The sequence below is a fragment of the Crinia signifera genome, chromosome 2 (genome assembly GCF_055691185.1).
Source record: "Crinia signifera chromosome 2, ASM5569118v1, whole genome shotgun sequence".
Classification (NCBI taxonomy): domain Eukaryota; kingdom Metazoa; phylum Chordata; class Amphibia; order Anura; family Myobatrachidae; genus Crinia; species Crinia signifera.
This window is the reverse complement of record NC_139218.1, coordinates 360,651,982-360,679,431: the sequence shown is the minus strand read 5'-3', so window position 1 is coordinate 360,679,431 and position 27,450 is coordinate 360,651,982. Positions and strand designations below refer to the sequence as shown.

The window sequence follows — 27,450 nt, the reverse complement described above, 5'->3', positions numbered from 1 at the left end:
AATCAAAAGTGGTTTACAAGAAAATCTGCGCTGCGTTTGGAGACAGCTCCTAATGGGTCACACAGGATATATATGCTTGAATGTTCCGCCAAAGTATTAAATAGTTGGATAGGAATTTGACTGAAACTAATTACACCCCTTTAGGTAGATAAACCTAAAATAAGTAAAAAGAAGTAAAAAGTACAAACACATAATTACTGGATGTCGTTTGTGTCTCACAAGATTACTTTTCCCTTGTATACATATGAATGTATGTGGTCATATATACATAGAGAATAATGTAAATATATGTCGATGAAGCGAGGGGAAGACATCGTACATTGCTCTGAACGGCATCGTGTGGAATGAGGGGCTTGCTTAAAAAAAAAAATACTACACAGTATAAACCTTTCAGCTTTGAATGAAGAGGCTTTGGATGAAGCTGAATGGAATATTTTCCGCCAGGTTTTTTGGCTAAATATGGGCCAGCTGACCACTAATGACAGTATAGTCAATGTTCAGTACGCGGAAGACATGCCAGGAAAGAATCTGTGCTGCGCATTAATGACTGGGACGTACAGGCCTCGCTGTCACATAAGCACTGTTAGACTGAGGTAAAGTTCGAAGGAAACATTTATTATGATCACTTTTTTTTGGCGTAACAAATTCATACTAATGTATTCCAGTCAGAAATGTCCACATTTTGCTCATTTACCAAACAAAATAATAAAAAAGAGAAAAATATTATTTAAACTCAATGCCTTTTTTTCCCCCCTTTCTAACGTAGTCTGTTTACATTCGGCCTAGTTCTTTTTCAATGCATGTGCTTGTATGTAAAATAAACAGACGGATCTGAAAAAGGGAGAGCGTGTTCCGTGTGTCCTCTGCCAGCGGACCCACAAGACTTCCCTCTGTTACACCCGCTAGGCTTCGTCTGGCATTGGATTAAGGAATAAAATAATTGTGTGTGAATAATAAATAAGAAGATTAAAGCAGTTTTGTTATACAAACATATCAAATAGCCAGGGCTTTAAGTATTTAGCAAAGTGGCTCATTGGAAATGGAAGAAACAAGGTTGTCTACGGCTGGGGCTTTCAGTCAGGAATTAGACAGTTATGACTCATGCAAATGGCTGACAACAAAAGAGTGTGTTTGCCGCCAAGATTCTGAAAGGAGAATTCCCTCATATGTCAAATATACACTACAGTAGTTCTGGAACCTTCTATTTCTGACAAGAAACACTGTGATTGGTTGCATTGTGTTTGATGGGAGCTGTGGCCTTGAAATGAATACAAGGTAATCCATAAAAATGAGATATATTTACCTGAAATCTTCAGAAGAACGCTCCCTCTCAAATTCTGGAAAATGTCTTCCAGTTATGTGGAAATAAGAAATAAAGTGAAATATATAGAAAAATGCCTGGTTCATATTTAAAAAAAAGTATATAACACTGTTTCAAAGAACATTTCTATTTATGTACATAAAAGGGGATAATGGCCTTAATATACATCATTCTTAAGTAAATGTTATGTCTCCTGGCTTACTAGTTACTAATGAACTGAATGGCTACAATTCAATGAAAATTGGATTAACCCACAAAATGGCTGCCTTCAATGGGTATACTTTAGATACACAGGAAATATATTGAATATATTACCTGACAAAATGGGTTCTTATTTTCTTTAAATGGCAACTACCCTGCTGTTATGAAAAATTACATGGTAAACTTTTTCCATGGTAATTTATCATGATAAGCCTCTGCCTTTGACTGGGGAACCTTTGGGACTTGTTGTTGTTAAACTGCACATCCCAGCATGCCCTGCTACAGTTTTGCTATTTGGCCATGCTAATACTGTTGCAAGGCATGCTGGGATGTGTAATTCAACAATAGATGGAGGGTCAAAGGTTCCTCATTACTGCTTCAGAGTAACAATTACATGGTACTGTGTAATAAGACATTGGCAGGAAACGGGTTCCTTAATTCATCTCCAATAATAAAAAAATCAGGTGAAATTTAACCAAATCTCTCACTTTCTGATTCTCTCATCCTATTAAATTCCACCCATCATTTCTGATCATCTGTGTAACATATGAATTTCTGTAACGAGCACAACATTTTTTTGGAGAAGGGTGATCTGTCTATTTGCATTACATGATATTTCCATTTGGACTGCAATAGGAATTGATATTTTAACGGTGAAAGTGTCAGGTGTCTGTATTTAATTAAATTAAACTTCTGCATTTAAAAATAATGCTATTCAGTGTTGTAAATGGCAATTATCAGTCCCAATTGTACACAAAAAATTCAGCTAAATTTACAGACAAGAAAGGCACTTTCCCTAAAATAAGAATACACAATGGAGATCACAAGCTAAGCTCCAAAGTATATGATCTATAACAAGATACATTAATATTATACTACATTATAGAAATCGTTAAAGAAAAGAAATATTCAATCAAAATATAAACAATAAAGTAGCCGTTTAAGCAGTCCAATACCATAGTATGGTTAATTCCTTTATTGCATTGCTAAGAACCACTACTGGTGATAGTCACTCTGGCTCAATATAGGAGAAAATAAATAGTTATATGGTTATAGAGAAGGGGATGAGAGGATTCCACCCATCTTGGTAGGTTTCAAAAAGATCTTAATGAAACCTTATGGCTATTTTTCAAAGCAATGAAATGTAGGTAAATCTTTATTGATTGTGAATCATTATGAAATTAGCAAGTGCATCCATATTAAATTGAGGACAAGAATTTTCCATAAGCAGTTCTTGTGTTACACTATTATCTACTCCTAAGAGCCAATCTCCCTAAATAAACCCAGATACCACAAACTAAAGCTGGCCATACACCTACAGATTTATTGTCCAATCTGGCTGCTCGGAACAAAAATTGTTAATATCTGAATTACTTGGCAGTTTTCCAGCATTTCGAAGCAAATGGTCAACTTTCATTTGCACCCACAGATTACCAGATTTTTGTTCCAAACAGCCTGATTGGACAATAAATCTTTAGGTGTATAGTCAGCTTTGTTAGGGTGTGCCAGAACAAGATATATGGAGATATGATACAGCGCTCGGGTATTTACTGAATTTATTACAATATTAAAAGAGATTAAATACAAATTATATACAATACATTACATATGAGAATTCTCAAAAATGAAAAAAAAAAAAATGATGATAAAACTGTATTTAAAAAAGGATGATTTCCAGCTAGCAATCAATGTTGGGGCAAAAAAATGGATCATTTTAGTCCAAATCAACACCAGGATATATAGTTACCATATATTATGGATGACCTTTAATGGGAGTGAGTTTTCAGAGTCCCGGAGATTTCCCAGTGGTGGATTCCCGAATCTCTCACGGTTGGTGAAATGATGAGGCAGTCCTTAAGGTACGGCTGGTACCAAATGTATTTTGTTGTGTTCACACGCCTTCATCAGGAGCTGGAATGTTTGTTGCCCTTGCAGCAACAAACATTCCAGCTCCTGATGAAGGCGTGTGAACACGCCGAAACGCATTGAGCCACCACATCCTGCTCTAGCACTCTATTGGAGAGCCATCCATCTCACACCCAGTTCCATTTCAAAACCTTGGAATCTCAGAGGACACCATACCCGGACCAGTTTTGTTTATCTACCACTTTGGATCCCCTGAAATCTGCAGCCAATACATTTGGTACCAGCCGTACCTTAAGGACTGCCTCATCATTTCACCAACCGTGAGAGATTCAGGAATCCACCACTGGGAAATCTCCGGGACTCTGAAAACCCACTCCCATTTAAGGTCATCCATAATATATGGTAACTATACATCCTGGTGTTGATTTGGACTAAAATTATCCATATTTTTTGCCCCAACATTGATTGCTAGCTGAAAATCATCCTTTTTTAAATACAGTTTTATCATCTTTTTTTTTTCATTTTTGAGAATTCTCATATGTAATGTATTGTATATAATTTGTATTTCATCTCTTTTAATATTGTAATAAATTCAGTAAATACCCGAGCGCTGTATCATATCTCCATATATCTTGTTCTTGCACTTTTGGGAGCCTTACACCCTCCCGATACAGCAGCTATAGTTACACTGGTGGTTCCTTTCTTTTTATATTGTTAGGGTGTGCCACCTTGTACCATTTCATGCTGCACTAATAGGAAGTATCAGCAGAATTTCGTTGAGAGGCTGGAACAGAAATATCACTGCATCATATTGACTATGCTGTTTATAAAGACTCTTCTTTCTAAATGTGTGGCAAATAGGGCATAAGGCACTATTGGAAGTATGGTTTGCTACGGCTCTCTTTACCACATTCAAGTAGCTTGTTGTAAATGTGTGTGGATTATTAATGCCCTATTTAAAAGCTAATGCTAATGTATTTAGTGTATTGGTAATACATGTTTTAGTTTTTGTTTGTTTTATCTACACTATAGTGCCTCTAAATATTGGCTTATCCTGGTGCATAATGATCTTGTTTACACATTTTCCAGATTACGTCTGGGTACAGATGCTTCCAGCTCTACATGAGCCCAAAATATATCCATACTCTGAGACACAGTGTTTTTTCACCTATTATTATTAGTTATATGTCTATACATATACATGTGTCTGTATTACCATAAAGGGGTAAAACAAGTTAGATTGTCTTCAATACATCAGACCAGAGTGGAAATGAGGAGCCAGTTACTAGAGGAGCAAAGGGGGCAAGAATAAGTGAAGACAGAGAGGGGGTTGGGCTGTTGTAAGACACCTTGGATGTAGAAATGACCAGAGTGGAGGTGAAGAGGCGGTCATTGGAGGAACCGACAGGATGAGGAGTGAAGACAAAGAGGGGTTGGGCTGTTGTGAGACATCTTGGATGCAGAAGTGACCAGAGTGGAGCTGAGGAGGCGGTCAGTGGAGGAACAGACAGGACAAGAAGGAGTGGGGACAGAGAGGGGGTTGGGCTTTTGTGAGACACCTTGGATGCAGAAGTGACCAGAGTGGAGCTGAGAAGGTGGTCAGTGGAGGAACAGAGAGGACAAGAAGGAGTGGGTTGGGCTGTTGTGAGACACCTTGGATGTAGAAGTGACCAGAGTGGAGCTGAGGAGGCAGTCAGTGGAGGAACAGATAGGACAAGGAGTGAAGTTAGAGAGGGGGTTGGGCTGTTGTGAGCCCCCTTTGATGTAGAAGTGACCAAAGTGGAGGTGAAGAGGCAGTCAGTGGAGGAACTGACAGGATGAGTAGGAGTGAGGACAGAGAGGGGGTTGGGCTGTTGCGAGACACCTTGGATGCAGAAGTGACCAGAATGGAGGTGAGGAGGTGGTCAGTAGAGCACAGGGAGGGGGTTGGATGTTTGTGAGACATCTTGGTTGCAGAAATGAGAGGGAGTCACTAGAGCGGAGGTGAGGAACTGGTTAGTGGAGAAATGGAGATTTTTTAGACTCTATCTACTTGCTACATTTGGAAAAACAGCTAAGCCGTGTTTTACATGTTGTGACAAATTGAGAAAAAAAGCCAAGATGTATGTGGACACATCTGTAGGCAGGGCCGGTGTAAGGCTTCTCAGCACCCTAGGCAAAACTTCAACCTACTCCCACCCTCCCCACCAAAAAAAACTGAGGAAGCCGCTGATGACTGCTGAGAGGCGGAGAAACGCGTTTTTGGAGCTGTGTTTGATGCCAGGATATCGCCAAGTGACCCCTGTATACTGCTGCTAAAAATTTGTCTACAAAGTGGGTACACTCCTTTGGCTGCAGCTGCATCCCTCCTCAGCAATTGAGAATATCCAGCTGAGTAGAGGAAGGACTGAACCCTGACCACACACATAGAGTGGGGACATTTCCATGCAGCTTGAAGCTCTATTTAAAGAGCAGGACTGGTAACTATGCACATAAATCTGCCTTGTCAGTGTTGTATTGAGAAATAAGTATACAGGTTGAGTATCCCTTATCCAAAATGCTCGGGACCAGGAGAATTTTGGATAACGGATTATTCCGTATTTCGGAATATTTTAATATTTCAATGATGTATTTTGAAGTATATTGCATGTATGCTGTATAAACACATAAAATACACACATATATATTTTAGTACCACATAAAATACACACAAATATATTTTATTTGTTCAAAAAACAAGGTTTCAAAACATGAAAGCAAATGTGTGTACTATCTCAGATACTGAATTTGAATGCCAAGCAATCATTGTCTTGCACATATATAGTGCCAGTTACATATCATGTCCCCAGTGATGCTGTTACAAATGTCCCCAGTGAGTTTTTATCAAAAAAACAAAAATTTCTTCACTTTCTGGAATGTATGGTTTTCGGAATAATTCGGATAACGGATATTCGGATACGGGATACTCAACCTGTATTAGTTTACCATATTATGCCAAGCATCCGTTTGTCTTATGTTGTTTGTCTTGTCTGTCCGATCCATGTTTGAAGTGCACTTCTATGAATTTTTATTCTATGTATAAAGTGTTATAAAGTGTTTTTTAATAAATATTTCCATTAAGGAAAATTATCATTGTTATTCTTTTCTGAGTACAACTGCGCTCCTTGGGTATGCATGCAGCCTAGGCAGCATGCAATTTCTTTGAATTGCTTTATCTGTACAGAGGCACACAACCTCTGTTTCCAAGGAGCCGCAATAGCCCTCAGAATTTTCCTATAATTTTTTTATTTGTTACAAGCACATATTCCTTCTATCCTACCAGCGCTCCTAGGTGACCCCAGGGTCACATTCCTTTTCTGGTTAGTGGAGAAATGGAGATTTTTTAGACTCTATCTACTTGCTACATTTGGAAAAACAGCTAAGCCGTGTTTTACATGTTGTGACAAATTGAGAAAATAAGCCAAGATGTATGTGGACACATCTGTAGGCAGGGCCGGTGTAAGGCTTCTCAGCACCCTAGGCAAAACTTCAACCTACTCCCACCCTCCCCACCAAAAAAAAAAAATCATGTGGTCCTCCCAGCCCCCCGGAGGCCCTCTGCACCCTCCCCTTTGCCACCCAAACAGAGTACAAGGAGGAGAGGGCAGTAATGTAGGGAAGTGTGTCTCAAGGGAAAGTATAAAGGTGAGGTATTGGAAGTACCACAGTCGCCACCTGCATTGAGTACAACAAGGATTCTCATAGACAGGATTGATTTTTTGATTTGCAGACTTGGTGGCGCCCCCCCAGATCCCGGCGCCTTAGGCAGTTGCCTAAAGCTGCCTAATGGTAGAGCCGGCCCTGTCTGTAGGACATGAAAGAGTGAGGACAGAGAGAGGATTGAATGACTAGGTGACACCTTGGATTTAAAAGTGAGAGTAGGTGACCAGAGTGGAGTGGTCAGTGGGGAAAAGAAGAGAGTGTGAGGGAGTGAGAACAGAAAAGAGGCTTCAGATGTAGGAAGGAGAGGAGGAACTGAGAGGTTTACATGTGAGGATAAGGAGGGGACAACCAAGAGAACATTGCAGAGTACTTGTGTATTATCACGGCGCCCATCGCATCGCATACCACTAATTAAGGTATGCGATGGGACCCGATTTCAGCCTTTCCCTGGGCTGAGTATACAATTTTAATATCGCGTCGCATTGCATGCCATTATAATGGCATGCGATGCGATGCGATCATGCCCGATTTGGGCTTATTCCCTCGTTAAATGCCCCCCAGACCTGATTTTTAATTGTACACCCACCCTGATGGGTAATGAGTATGTTAAATGCCCCCCCCATTGTTAACGCCACCCCACTATCAACACCATCCCGAAGCGTGGCGAGCGCAGCGTGCCCCGCGAGGGGATGCAGAATATATGTGAAGTCATCCGCGGCCCCTCGCCACGCTTCGGCCTTGGTGGCTCGCTGCGCTTGCCACACTATATAAAATCAACTCCACGCCGACGTGGATAGTGGGGGCTGCGCTCGCCACGATTCGGTTTGGCATTGATAGTGGGGTGGCGTTAACAATGGGGGGCATTTAACATAGTCATTACCCATCAGGGTGGATGTACAATCAAAAATTGGGTCTGGGGGGGGGGGGGGGCATTTAACATAGGAATCAGGTCCAATCGCGTCGCATCACATCGCATGCGATCACATCGCATGCGATGCGTTGCGACACGATTTTTTGGTCGTACAATGCCCTACGATGGAAAATGTGGGCACCGTGATAATACACAAGTACCCATTGCAGAAAGACAGAGACAAAATAAAGGAAAAAAAGAGCTGATGAGATCTCCAAGCAAGCAGGTTTAATGGCTTAAGATAAGTGGGCCTAGGAGGACACCAATATGTAGAGGGTGAGAAGATGTGTAAACAGAGGAAGAAAGAGAGAAGATGCAGTTAGAGTACAGAGCGAAGGAATGGAGGGTTTGAAAGAGGAAAGGTTGATCCATAGTATAAAAGTCAGCAGAAAGGCTAAATGAAGGTGGTTATCCAGTGTTCATAACATACAGGTGTTTCCATAAATGCTTATGTCAGTAACCTGCACACTACTGTCTGATGTAAACTGTGTGTTGATATACATACCCATAAGTAATGCCACCAATGCTGCATTTCTTAAAGTGCATGATATTGCAAGTTAAGGTTCCAGTTTTGTCCGAGAACAAGTATTTTACCTACGGAGTAAGCAGAAATCTGTATGAATTTATATTGTTTCTTAAAACAGTTTTATCATTTAAATATAGATGTGGGATCCTTGGGAGAGAGCTGATAATCAGTGGCAATGTCACCGCACAAACATTGGCCCTTATTCTGGTTCACTTGCAAATGCAAATTCCTTCTCAAATGGACAAAACCATGTGCACTGCAGGGGGGGGGAGCAGATGTAATTTGTACAGAGAGAATTAGATTTGGGTGGGGTTTTACTTCAAAGTGAGAACCATAATGCAGTGTAAAAATAAATCAGCCAGTATTTTCCTGCACAGAAACAAAATAACTCAGCCAAATCTAAATCTCTCTGCACAAGTTACATCTGCCCCCCCCCCCCCCCCCGCAGTACACATGGTTTTGTCCATTTGAGAAGGAATGTGCCTTTGTGAGTGAACCAGAATAAGTACTTTTTCTTATGCACAGTAATATAGGTGAGCGGTGAGAGCAGCGTGGGAGAAAGTATTCAAAATTTTAAACTGGAACCGAAAAACATCTATTTGGCAGATAAATCCATCCAGTCCCGTCACCATGTCTGGGATTCCATGCAGCTCCCTCCCCGAAAACTTCAGCAAGGTTGGTTGAGAAAAAATGACTATACTGCTCAGTGCAATGTGTCGATAAAGCTAATTGAAATCTAACTGAGATACAACACAGCTTTGCCCATTATACGAAATACATTTTGCTATCCAGAGTGATCCTTTAAGTGAAAATACAACAAACTGGTATAAGTTATAACAATATAAATGTTATTCATCACAGCAAATCACTGTAAAATAAAAAAATCACTGTAATGAAGCCATTTTGCCAGATGAGGGCAACATTGTCATGAACCAGTCTGACCCAGAACACAAAACAGAAACCATGACACTTGGAAACGATAAAAATAAATGGACTTATTATTACCTCACAGGACTTTCCTATAGGAATATTGTATTTGTTGCTACCAAGCAATAAAAAACACCAGTACTGTATATAGGGCAAACTGATAAAAAGCAAAAGTGAAAATACCCATTTTAAAACGACTTTATATGTTTTTTATACATCGGCCTGTAGTTTGGACTGCCAAATTATACAGGGTGCGGCAGAAATAACTCCCACGTTTTGAAAAATCATTGTGGGGTCTCCAAAGCAGGTAGAGTGGTTCCATTCCGTTAGGTAGGGTACTTAATAAAGTTTTCAGTTTCACCATGCCATGGTCGGGTGTGCATCGAGGATTTGTTGTGGAGGCTTTTTCAAAAATGGCGAATCTGTAATTGCTACACAGAGGACGTTTAGCACGCGGCTCGGTTTAGTTCCTAATGAAAGTGTTCCAGACCGGAAAACTATTTTGTTATGGTTTCAAAGAGTAAGGACAACAGTATCTGCACTGAAGGAAAAAAACAACCGGACGTCCCAAAAATGTGAGAACACCTGAAAACACCGCTGCAATGAGGGCTTCGATTGAGCTGTCTCCAGCGCGTTCAGCACGGAAACATACCTCAGCTCTTCGGAAAGCGAATTTTGCATACTGACCTTTACTTACACCCATACAAGATTATGATTGGTCAGGAATTGTCTCCAGCAGACTGGGGAAGACGTATGGATTGCTGTAATGGGATCCTCGCAGCTGTGCCTCCCACTGGCATTCTGTGGAGTAGCAATGAGCATTTCCACCTTTCTGGCACAATGAACAAACAAAATGTTCGCTACTGGGCTCCTGAAAACCCTAGAGAACTCCATGCACGACCTCTTCACAGCCCAAAAGTAATAGTTTGATGTGCTGTGTCATTGGGCCTTACTTTTTTGAAGAGGGTGGAGTCACAGTTACTATGCATACAGCACGTCGTCCGCATGAAATTTTGCAGGAGATGTTACCGGGTTGAATGGTCTCCGTACGTGAGGCAGTTCCGTGGCCACCCCGCTCGCCTGATTTAAGTCTGTGTGACTTTTTTCTCAAGGCCGAGGTTTTCAAACATCGTCCTCGGTCCTTGGACCAACTAAAGGAGGCCTATCAAGAAGAAATATAAGGAATTTTTTCCAATATGCTAGTGAGAGTGATGGAAAACTTCCAAGAACGGCTCCAAATGTGTATCAGCCGTCAAGGCCACCATGTGGACGATATGATTTTTAAAACTTGAAGTAAAAAAACTTTTTTATATCTACATTCGGGAAATATAATTTTTTTGGTGATACCTCGTACCATTTCTTTTCAATCCCCCTATGAACTGTGGGAGTTATTTCTGCCTTACCCTGTATTTTAATAAAACTAGGATCCATGGTAGATATTGTATGTACAGTAGTATAGTAAGGAACATGCAAATTGTAAGCAGCTGACCGCAGCACAGTTATTAAATTACAACCACAAGCACCACAGGCCATATGATATGCGGTCTCCAAATACATAATGATAGGTTAATTGGCTTTAGACAAAAATAACTCTAGTGTCTGTGTGGTGGGGAATACTAATTACAAGCTGGACTAGGCCAGGGGCTGAGATTAATGTTTAAATATGTAGGTTCTACATAAATAGCTGGTAATTATAAGTGTACAGATGTAGCGCCGCTCATTCAGTGCTGGGGCTCGCCAGACCACCCCCACTGGCAAGCGGATGCTACATCTGACTGGGACACGCCAGGACTGGGTAATACCTACTGTTCAGGTGTGCACACATACTGATTGGCTTCACTAGGTATAACTGACCCTGATGCACTGCCTTTGACTTTATTGTAATGCCAAACATGCAGTGCAGATAAAGCCACGCTCGTCTATTGCACCAGCGCACCTAGGCGAGGGTTTTGGCATGCCACTTTTGTAGCACGCCTAGGCGCACTGAGGTGCATTGAGGCTTGCCATGCAATATGCATGCAATACACATCTCCACCACTGGGCGGATAATGCTCCACTAAGCCAGCGGCGGATTGATTTACAGTACAGAACAGATGGAGCCACGTTGTTCCCCAAGAATGGGTCGTGCTTTCGTATGAGACGCTCGTGCATCTCATTCATGGTGAACGGCGCTGCGGCTCAAACTGTACAGTACAATACAATACAATACAAGCTAGGGCAAATGGGTCATTTAATGTTACAGTGGTCTGGTGGATCGTCCTGCAGTACCCGTAAAGTAAGCTTAACTCATGGCATTTATTACAGTGTCAGCAGCGGTGGTGTAAGAGAACGCTAATATAGAATTGCTATAGCTTAAGTCTATTTATATGTATATGTATAAGTATGTATAAGTCCCTGCAACAACAGTTCTGACTAATTTCTACATTTACCTCTCCTGACTCTGCTGTTTCCCACCTGTACCATACTCTTGAAACAGCCCTTGATGAAGTGGCTCCAGCTACCTATTACACCCCACGTAGGCTTAAATGCCAACCGTGGCACTCCAAAACAACAAAACAACTATGAAATCAGTCACATAAAATAGAACGCCAATGGCGTAAATCTCGTAGTATGACTGATTTCCTCACATATAAGACTAGCTACCACTTCTACAGCAATGCTTTGGACACTGCCAAACAAACATACTACCAATCTCTCATCTCTTCTCATGCCACCAACCCTAAGGGACTTTTTAACACATTTAAGTCTCTTCTGTACCCTCCCCCTCCTCCCCCACCGGCTACCATCAGTGCACAAGAACTTGCCTCCTACTTTAAAGACAAGATTGATAGCATCGGAGATGAAATGGCATGCTCTTCCTCAACCTCTAACCCACCTTTTTTCCCCTGCTGAACCCTCTGCCACTTTCTCTTCATTGGAGCCCACAAATGAAAAGGAAGTATCCGCACTCTTCTTATCCTCTTACTCTACTACCTCTCCTCTTGATGCTATACCTGCACAAGTCATTAAAACTCTGTCTCCTGTGCTTATTCCAACCTTAACTAAAATCTGCAATCTCTCTCTTACTACTGGTACTTTTCCTTATTTGCTCAAACATGCAGTGATTACTCCCATTCTGAAAAAACACAATTCTGACCCTAACTCTCTCTCTAACTATGTGTAGAGGGATTGGTTGGGCCAATCGCACAAGATGATTATTTCAGAGTTGCGGACCCCTAATGCGGATGATCTATAGTAGTATATATTAGACCATAGGGGTGTGCTACCTTGGGACACAGGAGTTTAGGACAATATTTGCAAAAGGAGAAAGAATGTCCTTGATAAGGTGCACCTCAGAGAAATTATTAAAAATTAACCTTTATTGTTCCATACTTAAAAAGCTGCGAAAATGTATTAAAAGATAAACACTTAACACACATGGGTAGGGTTCACACAATTTAAAAACTGTGGTGGCAGGCAGATATGGATGTAAGAATATGTGTAGTCCACTGGTTGTATTGTGTGTAGGCTACCTAGATCCGTGCAGACCTTGCGAATTAGGATAAATCGCAACGGCTGCCTTCAGATCTTCATATATAAGGTGCCAGGTAGGAGTGGGTTAAATTACCTCTCCAGCAACTCCTGCTATTTAGATATAGTGTATGAGCTAACCCGTTCTATACAGTTTACTACGGGTCTCTAATATTTCGCCCGAGTAACTGTTAGATCTCATGGATTGGGAGCCTCAATAGGAGTGGGTATAGCAACCTCTTATGACTCCTTTGTATCCACACAACTAGTTGGACATCTGTGTATGTGTCAGGGTTCTATCTGTGGCATGCTGGTGAGAGACGCACCAGTGCACTAACAGACCCTCCTGCGTACTTCTGGGTATCCCACCGTGTCAATACACCAGGGGATCTCAACCCAGGGAGGGACTGGACTCCTTAGAGTTTAGGAGCCAGTATGTCTCACTCTCAGTAGGCGTACTGACACATAGACACAGGCGTGTTGGAGCCTTTGCAGCGGCTTCAGGGATATTTACACTAATCTAAACACACAATCAAAATACATCATAAGAAAAATAACAAATGTTAAGCCATCTGCCTGCGCACCGCTAGCCGGCACGCGCTTCACAGATTAGCTTCCTCAGGGCCCTGAGGAAGCTAATCTGCGAAGCACGTCGCATCCCGCATCGAATTTGTCGGGAAGCTTCCATCAGAAAAGTAAGTATAGGCTTACTTTACAAACAATTAACTGATTAACAATTAAAATGATTTCTCCTCTGTGCTGGCGTATGCAAGCGGATGTGTAAGCGTACACATCATCTCGCATCGTAGCGCGGGGATTCGGGCGGTGGAGGTTGGGCGAGCATTCGGCAGTGAATAAACAGATGGAGCAGCTCCCGTCGGAGCTGCTCCCGGCGATAGAATCGCCATCCACCAGCTGCCGCCATCCACCGCCAGCCAATGGAAGGGAGCACATGCACACGAGGCGCTCGCGCACCCCGTTCTGTCAGAGCCCTCCGCCCCTGCACCTCCCTGCAGCCCCCACCGGCTTCCCCCACTCCCTGCCCGTCTCCCTGAAGTGGAGACGGGCAGGGAAACTACTCTCTGCCGCCGTACTACGCCGTGCTGATGGGGAACCACGTGCATGTGAGACGCTGGTGCGTCCCCGTTAAATGGAGCGCTTCTCCACCAGCCTGCACCAGCTCAGGGAATCTGCCGATGCAGAGAGGCACTCCATCTGTATACTCCTAGCCTAGCAAGCCGTTTTGAATCAGGCCCTTAAGAGATGAATGCACTGTACCAGTTACAGAGGTAATACAGTATATAACATTACAGCTCAATGTACTGTGCTGGCTGTGATGGAATAATAGTGTATGATTATAAGAGCTGAAAGCAGGTATTAGCTATGGTGGCAGAGTCACGTACAGTGATGGGATAACAGTCCTGTACGTGGGAGAACAAAGCATCAATATGACATAACAGCTGCATCAATCACCATTAACCCGCTCACCTGTCCCAGCTCCTCATTCAGGTTTGAAGTTCTAGCCATTGCGGGGGTGTCTGTCTCTGCATAATACATATCTCTGTCCTGAAATACAGCACAAAAACTTCATCAATGTTTCATGCTGGGATAACCTGGGACATAACTGAATCTTAAAGGCTTTGTCATTCATCTGAGGAGCACATTTCCTCTTGTCAGCGGCACAATGGCCGATATCTGCCGAGCACAAAGACAATAAACCTCTCAAATCCAATAATAGGATGGAACTTCCCCAGCTGACAGATATTGCTGTTTAAAGCACATTGACAAAAATGTCTCCATAATGTGATTTTTTTATTTTCCATTAAAGGTTTACGCCTGCTAAATATACAGGGCCTGGTTCAGAGTCATGCAAAAATGGTGGGAATTGTGTCCGCTTTAGCTGTCCGGGAATAAATTCCAGAATTGGCCTGTGGCAGGAAATGGCTGAAAAGGTATGGCCATGCAGCTACTGACCATGTGCTCCTGAGCACAGCTGTCATCCATACAAACTGTAGATGCAACAGCCTATGGCTGGTTGAGTAATCCCCATTTCCATCTACGCTGCCATGACGTGCACGACGGACACTTATCCTATTCGCAAATGTGTATATATATATATATATATACACATAGTACGCAGGTGCACGTATACATACATAAGGGGGAGGGTGGAGGCAAAAATGTTGTGACTAGGGGCGGCCTGACCCATAAATTCGCCCCTGATATCAGGCATGCGTGCGCTGCTGATCCCAGCTTGTAGGAGAGAGGGATATAGAGAGAGAGAGAGTGTGATGCCCCCATCTCTCTTGGACCCGAACGGCGCACAGAGAGAGAGTGTGCCGATCGGGAGGTGGCGCAACCACCTTGGAGTGAAAAATCGCCCCCCCCTGGCCATTGGCTATGGCATTGCCAGAAGTGCCAGATGGCCTGTCCAGCCCTGTACGCACACAAGATGGTAGGGGGTTGCGTACTAATTACATGGGGACCCAGCCCAGGTCATGTGCTATGGAGAACATGGTCTCCATGTGTGGTTGTCTGTGGGGCAGATGTATGAAGCAGTGAGAAGGGTGGAGAAGTGGCCCATGGCAGCCAATCGGCATACTATAATTTGCATACTATAAAATTATACAGAGCAGCTGATTGGTTGCCATTGGGCACTTCTTCTCTGGCTCACTTCTCCTCCCTTCTCACTGCTTCATACATCTACCCCTGTGTCCCCTGTACAGCTGTGGGGATCAGGGGACATCAGAGGGGGTGCATTCAAGAGGACGTCTCTCCCTGTAGGTGTCAGCTGCTGCGGGAGGGTCCCTGCCTCCTACAGATCACATTCACACTCCCCATCCCCATTCACTTTCACCACCCCAGCATCACCCAGATGGGGGGAGGAAGGACCACAGCACATGACCCCTGTGCTTATTCCTGCTATGGGGCACATAAAGCAGAACGGAGGTAGTGTGCCCCTCGGAGGCTGGTGCCTTGAGGTGACTGCCTTCCATTGTCTCCTGTATTTACGCAAATGTATCCAAACTCATCTTCAGGGTTTACCTGCCACTGGTAATATATGTATGCCTGACAATGGTAACGAACTAAGGCTCAATTAGGGTTGAGGTTACAAAAATTATAAAAGGGTAAGACTAGATGGACCAAGTGGTTTTATCTTCCGTAACATTGTATGTTTCTATATTAAAGGTGACATACTCTCTGACTATTTGTTTGTGGTTCAGATAGTTTTGATTCAAGCTGCTGTGGATGGTTTACAGCTTGCCAAGTGTCATAATTACCATGACAACCACAGTCACATGAATAAAGATATAATAAGCAGAGAGGCCATGAAACTTTCTTGGCATAACCCCCCTTTCATTTCCTCAGCAATCGTGTGTTGAACAAGGAGCTTTGCAAATTGCTGTCTAAAACCAAAAAGTTCATATTCTAAAATTGACAGCCATATATAGCTAGACGACCTAGTCTATGGTAAAAAAAAAAAATATCAGTCTATGGGCTAGATGCACCATCCTTCAAAAAGAGATAAAGTGGAGAGATAGAAACAACCAGCCAAGCAGCCCCTACAGGATGTTTGTCAAATGACAGTTAGGGGCCGATTGACTGGTTGCTTACCACTCTCCACTTTATGACTTTTTGAAGCTTAGTGCATCTGGCCCCATGTGAGATTGCACCTACACATCGTCCTGATTTCAATCTTTGGGGCAGATATACTAAAGGCCCCCTTACATTATGCGATTTGGGCACGATTTTGCCCGATTCGGATGAATCGGGCCGTGAAATCGTCCCAAATCGCATATGGTGACATCCCCTCCGACCCGATGCGCGGCCCCGTGCGCATCGGATCGGAGATGGGAGGTCGGACGGGCTGCACATAAGATTTGCTAAATCTTATGTGCTGCCCGGAGCCGTGCTCCCCCACAACAGGGGACCTACCAGAGTCAGGCGCAGGGAGCCGGGCAGCATCAGCGGGAGCAGGGGGGGCGGCGGCGCAGAGTACCAGGGAGCCGGGCAGGAGAAGACGCTGCAGCAGCAGCACTTCAAAAAAAAAAGGGCCATACAAACGCATAGGAAGCCATTCATTGGCTGAGACCTCTCTCAGCCAATCAGCGATTGGCTGAGACCTCTCTCAGCCAATCAGCGATTGGCTGAGACCTCTCTCAGCCAATCGCTGATTGGCTGAGAGAGGTCTCAGCCAATCAATGGCTTCCTATTCGTTTGTATGGGGTTTTTCTTTTTTTTTGGAAGTGCTGCTGCTGCATCGTGTTCTCCTGCCCGGCTCCCTGGTACTCTGCGCCGCCGCCCCCCCTGCTCCCTGCCCAGCGGCTTCCTGCCCGGCTCCCTGCACCCCGACCCCCCCCCCCTGCCCACTCTCTGTTTGCGGGCATATTCCTGCTGCTGTCCCCCGCTCCCATTGTCCCTGCAGCTCCCCGGGAGTGGCATGTGATAAATCGCATGCGATTTATCACATGCAAAACTTGGCACATGAAGTGCCATCGCATGTGATCCCTCCCGGGGAGCTGCTGGAACAATCGGGTCCGACTTGTCGTTATGACAAGTCGGACAAATGTAAGGGGGCCGCCTTAAAAAGAGATAAATGCCAGGGTAATAAAGAGTGAAAAATGTCCAGTCTATAAGCCCCAAACTGCCATTTTACACCAAACACTGCCTACAACATGACAGTTGGGAGCTTTAATGCTGTTGAGTTTATCTCTTTTTAAGGCTTAATTACTGTACATCTACCCCATTGCATGTAAGAACCACATGTATACTGTACGTAACTCACCCAATTGATAAAAAGGGCTTGTGTGAACTTCACCACTTCCAGAGTCACCAGCAGACTGATAGGAATAAGGTTGTTGTACAGGATAATGAATGTCAGTAGGTTGTATCCAAAATTGTTAGATATGGCATCTATTAAAAGAGAGGTACACAGAAAAAAACAGTGTGAAAGTAATATATACTCAAACAATAACAGTCAACCAGAATGACCTCCATATTGTATTTCAGTCATTCACCTCATTCCCTGCCCCAATGGAGCTTACAGTCAATGAACAGAGATGTATCAAAGAAAGTGGAGACGTGGATAGCTACCATTGCATAGACTGTACATGGTGCATGATGGCTAGAAGCTGATTGGTTGCTTTGCTATGGGCAACGCTCCAGTCTGCAAAGCTTTATACATTTCCCTATCACATGGACACACATACCCACCATGGATTATTTTTTGTCAGAAGCCAATTAGACTACAAGCCTGTATTTGGAGTATGTCTAGAAACCGGTGCAAATACAGTGGAAACAATACAAACTCCACACAGAACATACTAACCACTTTGTGACTTACCATTGGAGCCCAGATACCAGTTGCTGTCCTCATACTTTCTGTTCCATAACAAAGCACCAACAGAGCTGACAAGAGCCATGACCAGGAGTATGCAGAACAGAACCAGGATTTGGATGTTGGTGACCTTCTCTACGTTCGACCTCTTGAGAGGCGCTTTTGTAGAATTCTAGACAAACAAATATAAACATTTGAAATAAAATGAAGCAAATCAATGACTTAAAACTTTTACCACCTTCATAGATCACTTCTTCCCTAGAACCATGGGGGTCATTCAGATCTGATTGCTGCTGCGCGAATTAGCATCATCCATCGATCAAGTAGACGGCGCCCCGCTAGAGTGAAATCCCGCCTTGTGAATTCATGTGATCACTGTGCGAGTGTATGCCTAGGGTACAATCCGCAGCCAAGCAAAAAATTCACAAAATCTTTGCATTGAACAGGCATCTCGGCAGAACGGACCAGACTTTAAAAGCAGTCGGGCCCATTCTGCCGAGAACGGCCGTGGATTGCCGAACTCCCGGCCGTATCTCGTGGCCACGCCCCCTTTTTGGCATTCGGGACATTGAATCACGTCTGCCGAGATGCAGTTGAGCGAGCCAAGAAGGGGACTGGGTCACACCTGTCAGGCTTGGCCCAACAGTCGTGACCCGGGATTGACTACCGCCCTTAGGGCCTTAATCTAGTTCACTCTTTCTGACAAAATCCTTCTTAGATGGACAAAACCATGTGCACTGCAGGTGGGGCAGATGTAACTTGTGCAGAGAGAATTAGATTTGAGTGAGATCTATATTGCAGTGTAAAAATAAAGCAGCCAGTATTTACCCTGCACAGAAACAAAATAACTCACCCAAATCTAATTCTCTCTGCACAAGTAACATCTGCCCCCCTGCAGTGCACATGGTTTTGTCCATCTAAGAAGGATTTTGTCAGAAAGAGTGAACTAGAATAAGGCCCTTAGTGTCAGGTCAGTGTTTCCATTTAAAGTTTTGTTCTTTATCAAAGGTTAAAAGTCCTTACATACCACCAGGTGTTAGTACATGAGAAACGGAGGGAAATCCTCTCTGACACTGTTAGTCCACACCTAAGCCTAACCAGAGTCATGGGGTAGATTCAACTACAGTACATGCAAAAGGGACCAGAGGAATAGTCCTTCGGGCAGGTGGCGGTGTTTACCTGCTCGCTGGGCTCCGGACACTCGCAGGTCCGAATCAGGCCCAATGTTTAAATCAACACAACCATGTCCAGTATATTCTAAAAAAACATGGGTCATAGCTGGGCACAGAGAAATATTCTATAAACTATTCATACATCACCTGCATGAGTTTGGTGTCATGTCCTGTGTATACAACAATGCCCAAAACCCACTGAGTGTTCCTGATCTGGGCTCCTCTTAACAAGATCTGGTCCGGTCCAATAGCAACTGGACTAAAACAAAGAGTACATTGGTGGACTTAGATGAGAGACATTTGCTCGTATGCTTTATAAATGCTATATGTAGAATGATGTTATTCATGTTATACTGAAACACAGTAACTGTCATCCCAAAATAAAGAGAAGGCACAAAGGGAGAGAGTAACTAAGCAACAGGTTTGTGGGTGATGTGCAAACTGCCACCCATCGCTTCAGGTTGTCAGCCCAGCGAATCAGAAGCTGGAAACTAAAACCACTCGCAATGTGTGACATTTGCTAACCCCCAAACCGCATGAGGCTTATATCAAGAAATCTGAATTTTTTTTAAAGTGCCAATCATTTACACTGCAAAATCAAACTGGTTTCGCCGTGTAAATGATTGCCGCTTTAAAAAAACCTGGAGATTTCTTACCAAATCTCTCACTTTCTGAATCTCTCATCCTATTAAATTTAAGGCATGGTTCTAAAAGCATGCCGCTTCAGCTATATAAGTTCTCTAAATATAACACATTTATTATGGAGGCGACAATGATTTGAAAAAATTATTTAATAAGTTCCGCAGTCAGAATGTTGACATGGTCTTAACCCTTTGAGTGCCAAGCGAATTTGTCAAAATAGGTGTGAAAATGTGTTTGGTTCATTTATCTCAACATAATATGGATGTGCGGTGATAAACCACAAGCCAATCCGCTCGTAGCTGCCAAATCACAGGCTGTTTTTAAAAAATGACAGGTAGGAGCTGATTGGTTGGTGGTTTATTTCTCTCCATTTTATCACTTTTCAAGGCTAGTACGTTTTACTCTAAGTGTTAAAATAGGATTATTGGACATTTACATTTAGAAGCATTGTACTTTCCAGTAGAGAAATAACTGACCCAACTAGCAGCAGTGACGTAGAAGGCTCAGATACAGGAGAGAGGCCGAGCTGGTGATTCATGCATGTTTGCAGCACGTTATTGAGCAGGCAAAAGCCACAACTGACCTGTTACCCTCCAAACACAGGTTTCCAGTAAAATCATACAGATGCCTATTGGGTCCTTCACATTCAATTCTTCCAGTCATTTTAACCATATCTTCAAGGGACTGAAGACTTGAGGTTGCTGGTAAACCCTAAAGACAAAATATATAAAAAAAAAGTAAAACCAAAGCATTAAAGAATAAACCATTACGGCAGACGTGACCATACAGAGTACAGAGACCAGACTGCCCGGTGAGGTCATATTGCCATTTTACTATCATAGGTTCCATTTACGAAGATGGGAGTTATATTGAAATGGGATGTTGCTATGAGTAACCAATAAGATTCTATCTATTATCTTCTACAAGGTGATAAAAAAATAAGTAGATTCTGATTGGCTGCAAATAGAAACATCCCATCTTAGTAAATAAACCCCTTAATATCAATACTGGCCCATTTAGAGCACAAATGGCCCATTTAATCAATACTGGCCCATTTAGAAGACAACAGACTAGAACAATAATAGTTTCCTGCTATTGAGACCGATTCAGACATGATTGTTAATCTTCACAGTTGCAGGTGACTACTTGTAGATATCCGCCGCCCAGCCAGAAAGAAAACCCACCCATGTAAATTTGTGAGTGAATTGCGAATGTTTTGCGACCAAGACTAACATCACAGACCCTTCCTTTAAAACACTTGGGCAGGCCTGCGTTTTTTTCTGGCACGTCCAGAAAATGGCCGTTTACCACCCCCGAACGTCAGCTTCCTGTAAGTCAAGCTACGGCTCAGTTGCCATTTCCCCTCATGGATGCGGGATGCGTACAGGATGCATGCGCAGTCATTCGATGATCGCACAAGCAGTCAGGCATACTGTATTCTGTTGAGAACGGCCGGTATTTGATGAGCTCTAGCCGCAGCTCATGAATTTCCCGCAGCTTCTCGCGGCCACGCCCCATTCTCGGCACTCAGCAGGTGGGACATTGAATCCCGCCAGCCAAATCTGTGTCGAGCCGGCCGAGAAGTGGACAGGGTCACGGCTGTCGGGCCAGCCCAACAGGAAAGAGCACATTTAGGGCATGATTCAGCTTGGATCGGACCCCGCAGCGAAATTGCAGGTTTTGGGTCTGTGCATTCATACCGGCGAATATACGCATGTGCAGACCCAATGTGCAAATGCCTTCAGCGAGTATTACACTCACCAGGCGTTCACATAATAGGGGGAGGGAACGCGGGCTGGCGTTCCCCTAGCAACGCAGATGGGCCGATGCCTGCTCGGGGCCGGCGGCTGATGTCACGTGACGTCAGTGCCGCCCTCTTTTCGGCCACCTTAGATAAAAGTCAGTTCAGACTGACTTCTATTTACGAGCGGTCAAAAAATCATTCGATGGTCGGCGACCATCGAAAGATTTTCCGCCCATACACCCTTTATGCGAATGGATAGGTAAGCATACACATCCATTTGCATGCTGGCGCGGGCATTCGAGCGGCGACGGGCGGACCGCCTGAATCAGGCCCTTAATGAGATAATTCTAGAACATGGAAACTAATGTGGCATTCTCCCAACCCCTGATATGTGCCACTGTCCCTACTGGTATCTGACCAACTACTGTACCTGGCAATATCATATAGGCCAGTGATGGCTAACCTTGACACTCCAGCTGTTGTTGAACTACACATCCCAGCATGCCCTGCTACAGTTTTGCTATTTGACCATGCTAAAACTGATGCAGGGCATGCTGGGATGTGTAGGGTTAGCCATCACTGATATAGGCCCTACGAGAAACAAATCCACATCCACAGTGAATATGTGCAGGGCGCTGCTCATTTTAACCTCGCCGTTAGTCATTGTGATACATTACTGAATGCCAATGTTTATTTTCATTAAATACGACTCCCCTCTGCTCCGTTGTGCCCAAAACATATTTATGCATAGCACCAGCAGGCAACGCTGACTCAAGTCTTATCCTTCGGAGAGCAAAGGAAAGGAACGAGGCCGGGTAATTTATCGAGGTATTACCAGCAGATACTGTATGTAGATGTTGCTAGAATTTTCTTAAAACCTGGCAGAGCGTTCTGCAATGAATCACAGTGAGAGATGAAGCATGATCTGCGAACAACTTGCTCCCACACTGGATGTGAAATCCTATATTCCCGGAGGGGACACAAGATATATATGTCTGGTTTATTGTTTGGCAGAATGCAGGAAAAATGACATTGTGTGTACTCATGTAGCCGGATTTGTGTATTGATTATGGAGGCTGACAACTGGCTTATTTTATGATGCAAGCATTAGGGAGAGATTAGAATCATCGGCTTTTCAATGATTTCCGATGCTCAGAGGATGCCTATTGCCCGTGTCCGTAAATGGGATGCACATTTTTCCGCAACAGGAATAACAGACTATGGGTGGGATGTTGTAACATCCACAGCCCTCTATCGCCAGTCATCGCATTATTAATAACGGCATATGTTGTAACATATGCCGTTATTAACGCAAGGGACAGCTCTTGCGATAAGAGCTGTCCCTTGCGATGCGGCGCCGGCACTGGACTTCCGGGTCTGTGACCGGGGAGTCCTTCTGCGCATGCGCAGAGTGACGCGCCGGCCGCAGGGCATGCTGGGAGGGATCCGTGACGGATCCCTCAAACAGCGCTGCGGTAAGAAGCCCATAGGCTTCTGCAGGGAATCGCCAGCTTTTGCTGGCGATTCCCTCCGCAGCGCTGCCACTGCGGAGGCACAATACAGCATACAGAAATGTGGTAAAAACCCAGATAACGGGATTTTTACCGCATTTCTGTGTTAGAGAATCTCCCCCTATCAGTTAATGTTTCTCATCTGCATTTGCTTCTATGGGGTACATTTACTAAGATGGGATGTTGCCCGTAGCAACCAGATTCTATCTATTATCTTTAAAAATGTGCTAAAAAAATAATTAGAATAGGTTTCTATGGGGGGATGTAATGCTGCCAAATTTACCAATAGTGACCCATGCAGATACCACAATTCTGAGATGTTGGTAGCCCTTTGTAGTCTATGGGTTACTCTCCGCACTGCCAGCAACAGTGGCCGCGGTACAGTGCGGTCAGTGGTGAGTCGGGGATCAGCAATGACCACGCAAGCACAACCCCTCCCCCAGCACCTTTCAGAGCTCCTTTCCCTGCCTCTGCCTCAAGATATATCCCACCTTTAGGATCGCATATTGCAATGCGATCATGGGTGGTAAGATCCCGCCCAGATATGCGATCCATAATAACTAGGCCCCCAAAGCTTCAAATAAGCTTTCGATACCCTTTGAGCTCTAATCCACAGTAACCTGCCATGCTCCTCACTGTCTCTCCGCTGTCACATATGTCTATATCTCTGCCGAGCAGGGACCTCTTCCGTCTTGTGCTCCTCCCCCGCTCACTTTGACGCCAAACCTTTATGCTCAACCATCAGCGCTACCTCTACAGGTACTATGACTGCATATCAGCAATATATACCTCATATCTCATGTGCTACAATGTTTTGTACTGTAAGTCAATATTCCATTTCCTCTTGATTTGTGGTCACTGTTTACGCTTACATACTAAGTACGGCACGGTGTAACCCTTGTGGTACCATATATATAATGGAGAAGAAAAGGAAGGAAGGAGGGAGAAGAAAGAAGAATGAACCAGTATCCAACAGACAGGATGGTGGAAGTCATTGGTGGAATTCAAGGGAAGGAAAACCAAGGCACATTGGTGACAGGGATAGTGCCAGGAGGAGATAAAGGGGGTCGAGGGCCATGTCCTTGAGGTCTTACAAGCCAATAGTAAAAATAAAAAATAAATGATATATTAAAAACCTCTACCTGCCGAATTTTTAAGTTGGTTTCTCCATCGAGATTGGATGTTTCAATGTAACACATTGCCTGCGGCTCACTGTAGAAAGAACAAAGATGATTAGATGGAAAACGACACAAGAAGAAAAGTTCTATCACGGCCTTCCGAAGCCCTTGCTCACGGGAAGGAATGGCACCGGGAGGTAGGTGGGAGCTACCAGTGGCTATGGGGCGTGTCTGCCTTTGTCCTATTATCTCACAGCACAGGCTTTCGCACTTTAATGTCAGATACACAAAATGCTTTGAAGTGCGTGTGGGTCTCAGATGAGTAAGGGGCAGACATGGTAATGAGCACCCAAGCAATAAGGGGGCACCACAAAGTTCCTTCCTTCTATTTGTAGCTGTGTTTAGCAGTTGGTGTAGCTGACATTACTCAGTGTCACAAACGCACATTGGCTGCCATCTGTACAGTGGCGGTAACGGGTATGTGCCATAGGGTTAACCCTATGAATGTCGACATACATTGGGTCCACATGGCTTAGGTCGACACATGACATAGGTCGACATGGCTAAGGTCACTACAAGCACATGGGTAGGTCGACAGTCAAAAGATCGACATGAGTTTTTCAAAAAAAAATTTACCCGAATTTCGATGCAAGTGGACATGGACCCCGTATCAGCGTACCGCATCCCCTCGCCATGATTCGGGCACACTATTATATTCTCCCTCCACACCCTAGTAGTACCGCCTGTTTTGGAAAAGATACAGGAAAAACTCATGTCGACCATGTAACTGTCAACATACCCATTGTCGACCTTCTAACCCTGTCAATCTTAGCCGCGTCGACCTATTTCATGTGTTGACCTAAGACCTGTCGACCTTTAGCGATCTAATGTACGTCGACTTTGATAGCATCCACCCTATGACCGTATCCCCTGGCAACCTGTAGAAATGGCAGTCGGGATATGACGGATGCTCTAGTTTCAGCTGCTACATTATATCTAGCACAAGCTACACCAGGGCTGGGCAATTGCGGCCCTCCAGATGTTGATGAACTACACATCCCAGCATGCCTTGCATCAGTTTCAGCATGGCCAAAAAGCAAAACTAATGCAAAGCATCCTGGGATGTGTAGTTCACTAACATCTGGAGGGCCGCAATTGCCCAGCCCTGAGCTACACAGATGACGCAGGGTAATACACCGCACACAGCACTCCGCATGCAACGTCCGGCCCAAGTTTATTTTTGCATTATCACCATTGAAGGTTAATGATCTAAAAGGATACGGCAGCAATAATACTTTGTATTCCTTTATTATATTTATCTTTTTTCATATAAACTAACATTTCTGTGACTCCCTCGTGTTTAATGGACAATTTTATTCATTAAAGGGGAACTTCATATAAAACGAACCTATTCTAGTTACAATAAGATAAGATGTGCTCATCATATTATACAACAGGGATATTCCAGGGTGTAAGCTTTGTATGGCATTGGGGGTTATTCAGACCTGGTCACCGCTGAGCGAATGTGCAGCGGCCAACGAACAGGTAGACACCGCCCCACTATAGTGAAATCCCGCCTTGCCAATTAATGGATGTGTATGGATAGCGAAGACTAAAATCCTTTGTTAGACTCTCACCATAAAATGATATTTCCACTGGGCGGCGCCAGTCATCACAAGCTAGGAGTAGCCAGAGACTTACTTGGCGGCTGCAATGCATATCTGGCATGGAGCTGACGTTACGCACCCTCCCCTAAAACGCCGGTGGAGGCCTGCATGTTCCCTGACACGCCTAGCTTTATTTGGTACACCTAGTGCAGGCATGTCCAAACTATGGCCCTCCAGCTGTTGTGAAACTACAAGTCCCATCATGCCTTGCCACAGTTTTAATATTAGGGAATGCTAAAACTATGGCAATGCGTGCTGGGACGTGTAGTTTCACAACAGCTGGAGGGCCACAGTTTGGACAGGCCTGGCCTAGTGTTTTTCTTAACACTGCCACCAAACGACACCACCCCCCCCCCCCCCCCCCAGACACCTACTTCCTGTCAATCACCCTGCGCGAAGGAAAACAGTAGCAGGATTTCTCCGCTAGCAGGTGTCCCGCTTATGTAGTGTATCGATAATCGTTTGCAATGGGAATTCCGCACACCAGCGATTGGGTCTGAATCGGACTCATAGACACATGATAACATGTACCAAGAGGACAGGGAGAGGAAACTGTAACTGCTCGTTCCCTTACTGGGAAAGCAATAACAACTAATGCTGTGTACACACGGGGGCGATAGGGGCTATAATCGCTGGGAATATAGTCGCAGGCGACCATATTGCCAGTGATTGGAGTGCGCACCAGCGATAAATCGATGGGTGCGCGCTCCCGTTTTCTGCCCTATTGTAATCGCTGGTCGCAGGAGCTTGCTCCTGCGACCAGATAATTACCTCTGCGGCTCCCCCAGCAGAGGTTCCTTTTCATCAGCGACCATCTCTGGTCGCTGATGCAAAGGAGACACTGCGCAATATATTGCTCAGCAATATATTGAGCAATATATCTCCCCCGTGTGTACGGGGCTTATTATAGATGTAGATTGGCTGATGCAGTCTGAAATGTACTTTAACCCTTCGAGGGCCAACGTTGCTGTGGTAGATCCTCAAAACACCCGCTGAAAATGCCAGCGTCGCCCACAGAGACTGCTCTTATAGTAAAAATACAAATACGGCCAAGTCAATTCATTGAAGTTTAGTTAAATATTGCACCCCATAAGAGAACAGTCGCTGGCATTTATGTTGGCGGATATTTTGAGGACCTCTCATGGCATAGTTGGCACTGAAAGGGTTAACCTTTTTTTTTTTTTTTTTTTACACACTCACTTGGCACTCAAAGGGTTAACCGCGGAAATCAATTTGTGCACGTGTTGGGCATTCCCGCTGGAGGAACACGATATCCTGCAATCTAATGTTTTAAATACAGCGCTAAGATTTTAGGC

General features: G+C 44.1%; 1 protein-coding gene across 7 annotated transcripts in view; it reads right to left on the bottom strand.

Moving 5' to 3' along the window:
• The window catches only part of ATP8A2 (ATPase phospholipid transporting 8A2), a 683,532-nt gene that overhangs the window by 447,647 nt on the left and 208,435 nt on the right, over positions 1-27,450 (bottom strand). For all 7 annotated transcript variants that reach the window (XM_083169883.1, XM_083169890.1, XM_083169886.1 and 4 more), the window contains exons 8-15: positions 24,492-24,561; positions 20,678-20,805; positions 19,600-19,711; positions 18,287-18,452; positions 17,729-17,856; positions 14,431-14,508; positions 8,485-8,573; positions 1,304-1,348 (exon numbers count right to left, since the gene is read on the bottom strand). In XM_083169883.1, coding sequence (XP_083026009.1) covers positions 1,304-1,348; positions 8,485-8,573; positions 14,431-14,508; positions 17,729-17,856; positions 18,287-18,452; positions 19,600-19,711; positions 20,678-20,805; positions 24,492-24,561 — 816 coding nt within the window. The remainder of the gene's footprint in view (positions 1-1,303; positions 1,349-8,484; positions 8,574-14,430; positions 14,509-17,728; positions 17,857-18,286; positions 18,453-19,599; positions 19,712-20,677; positions 20,806-24,491; positions 24,562-27,450) is intronic.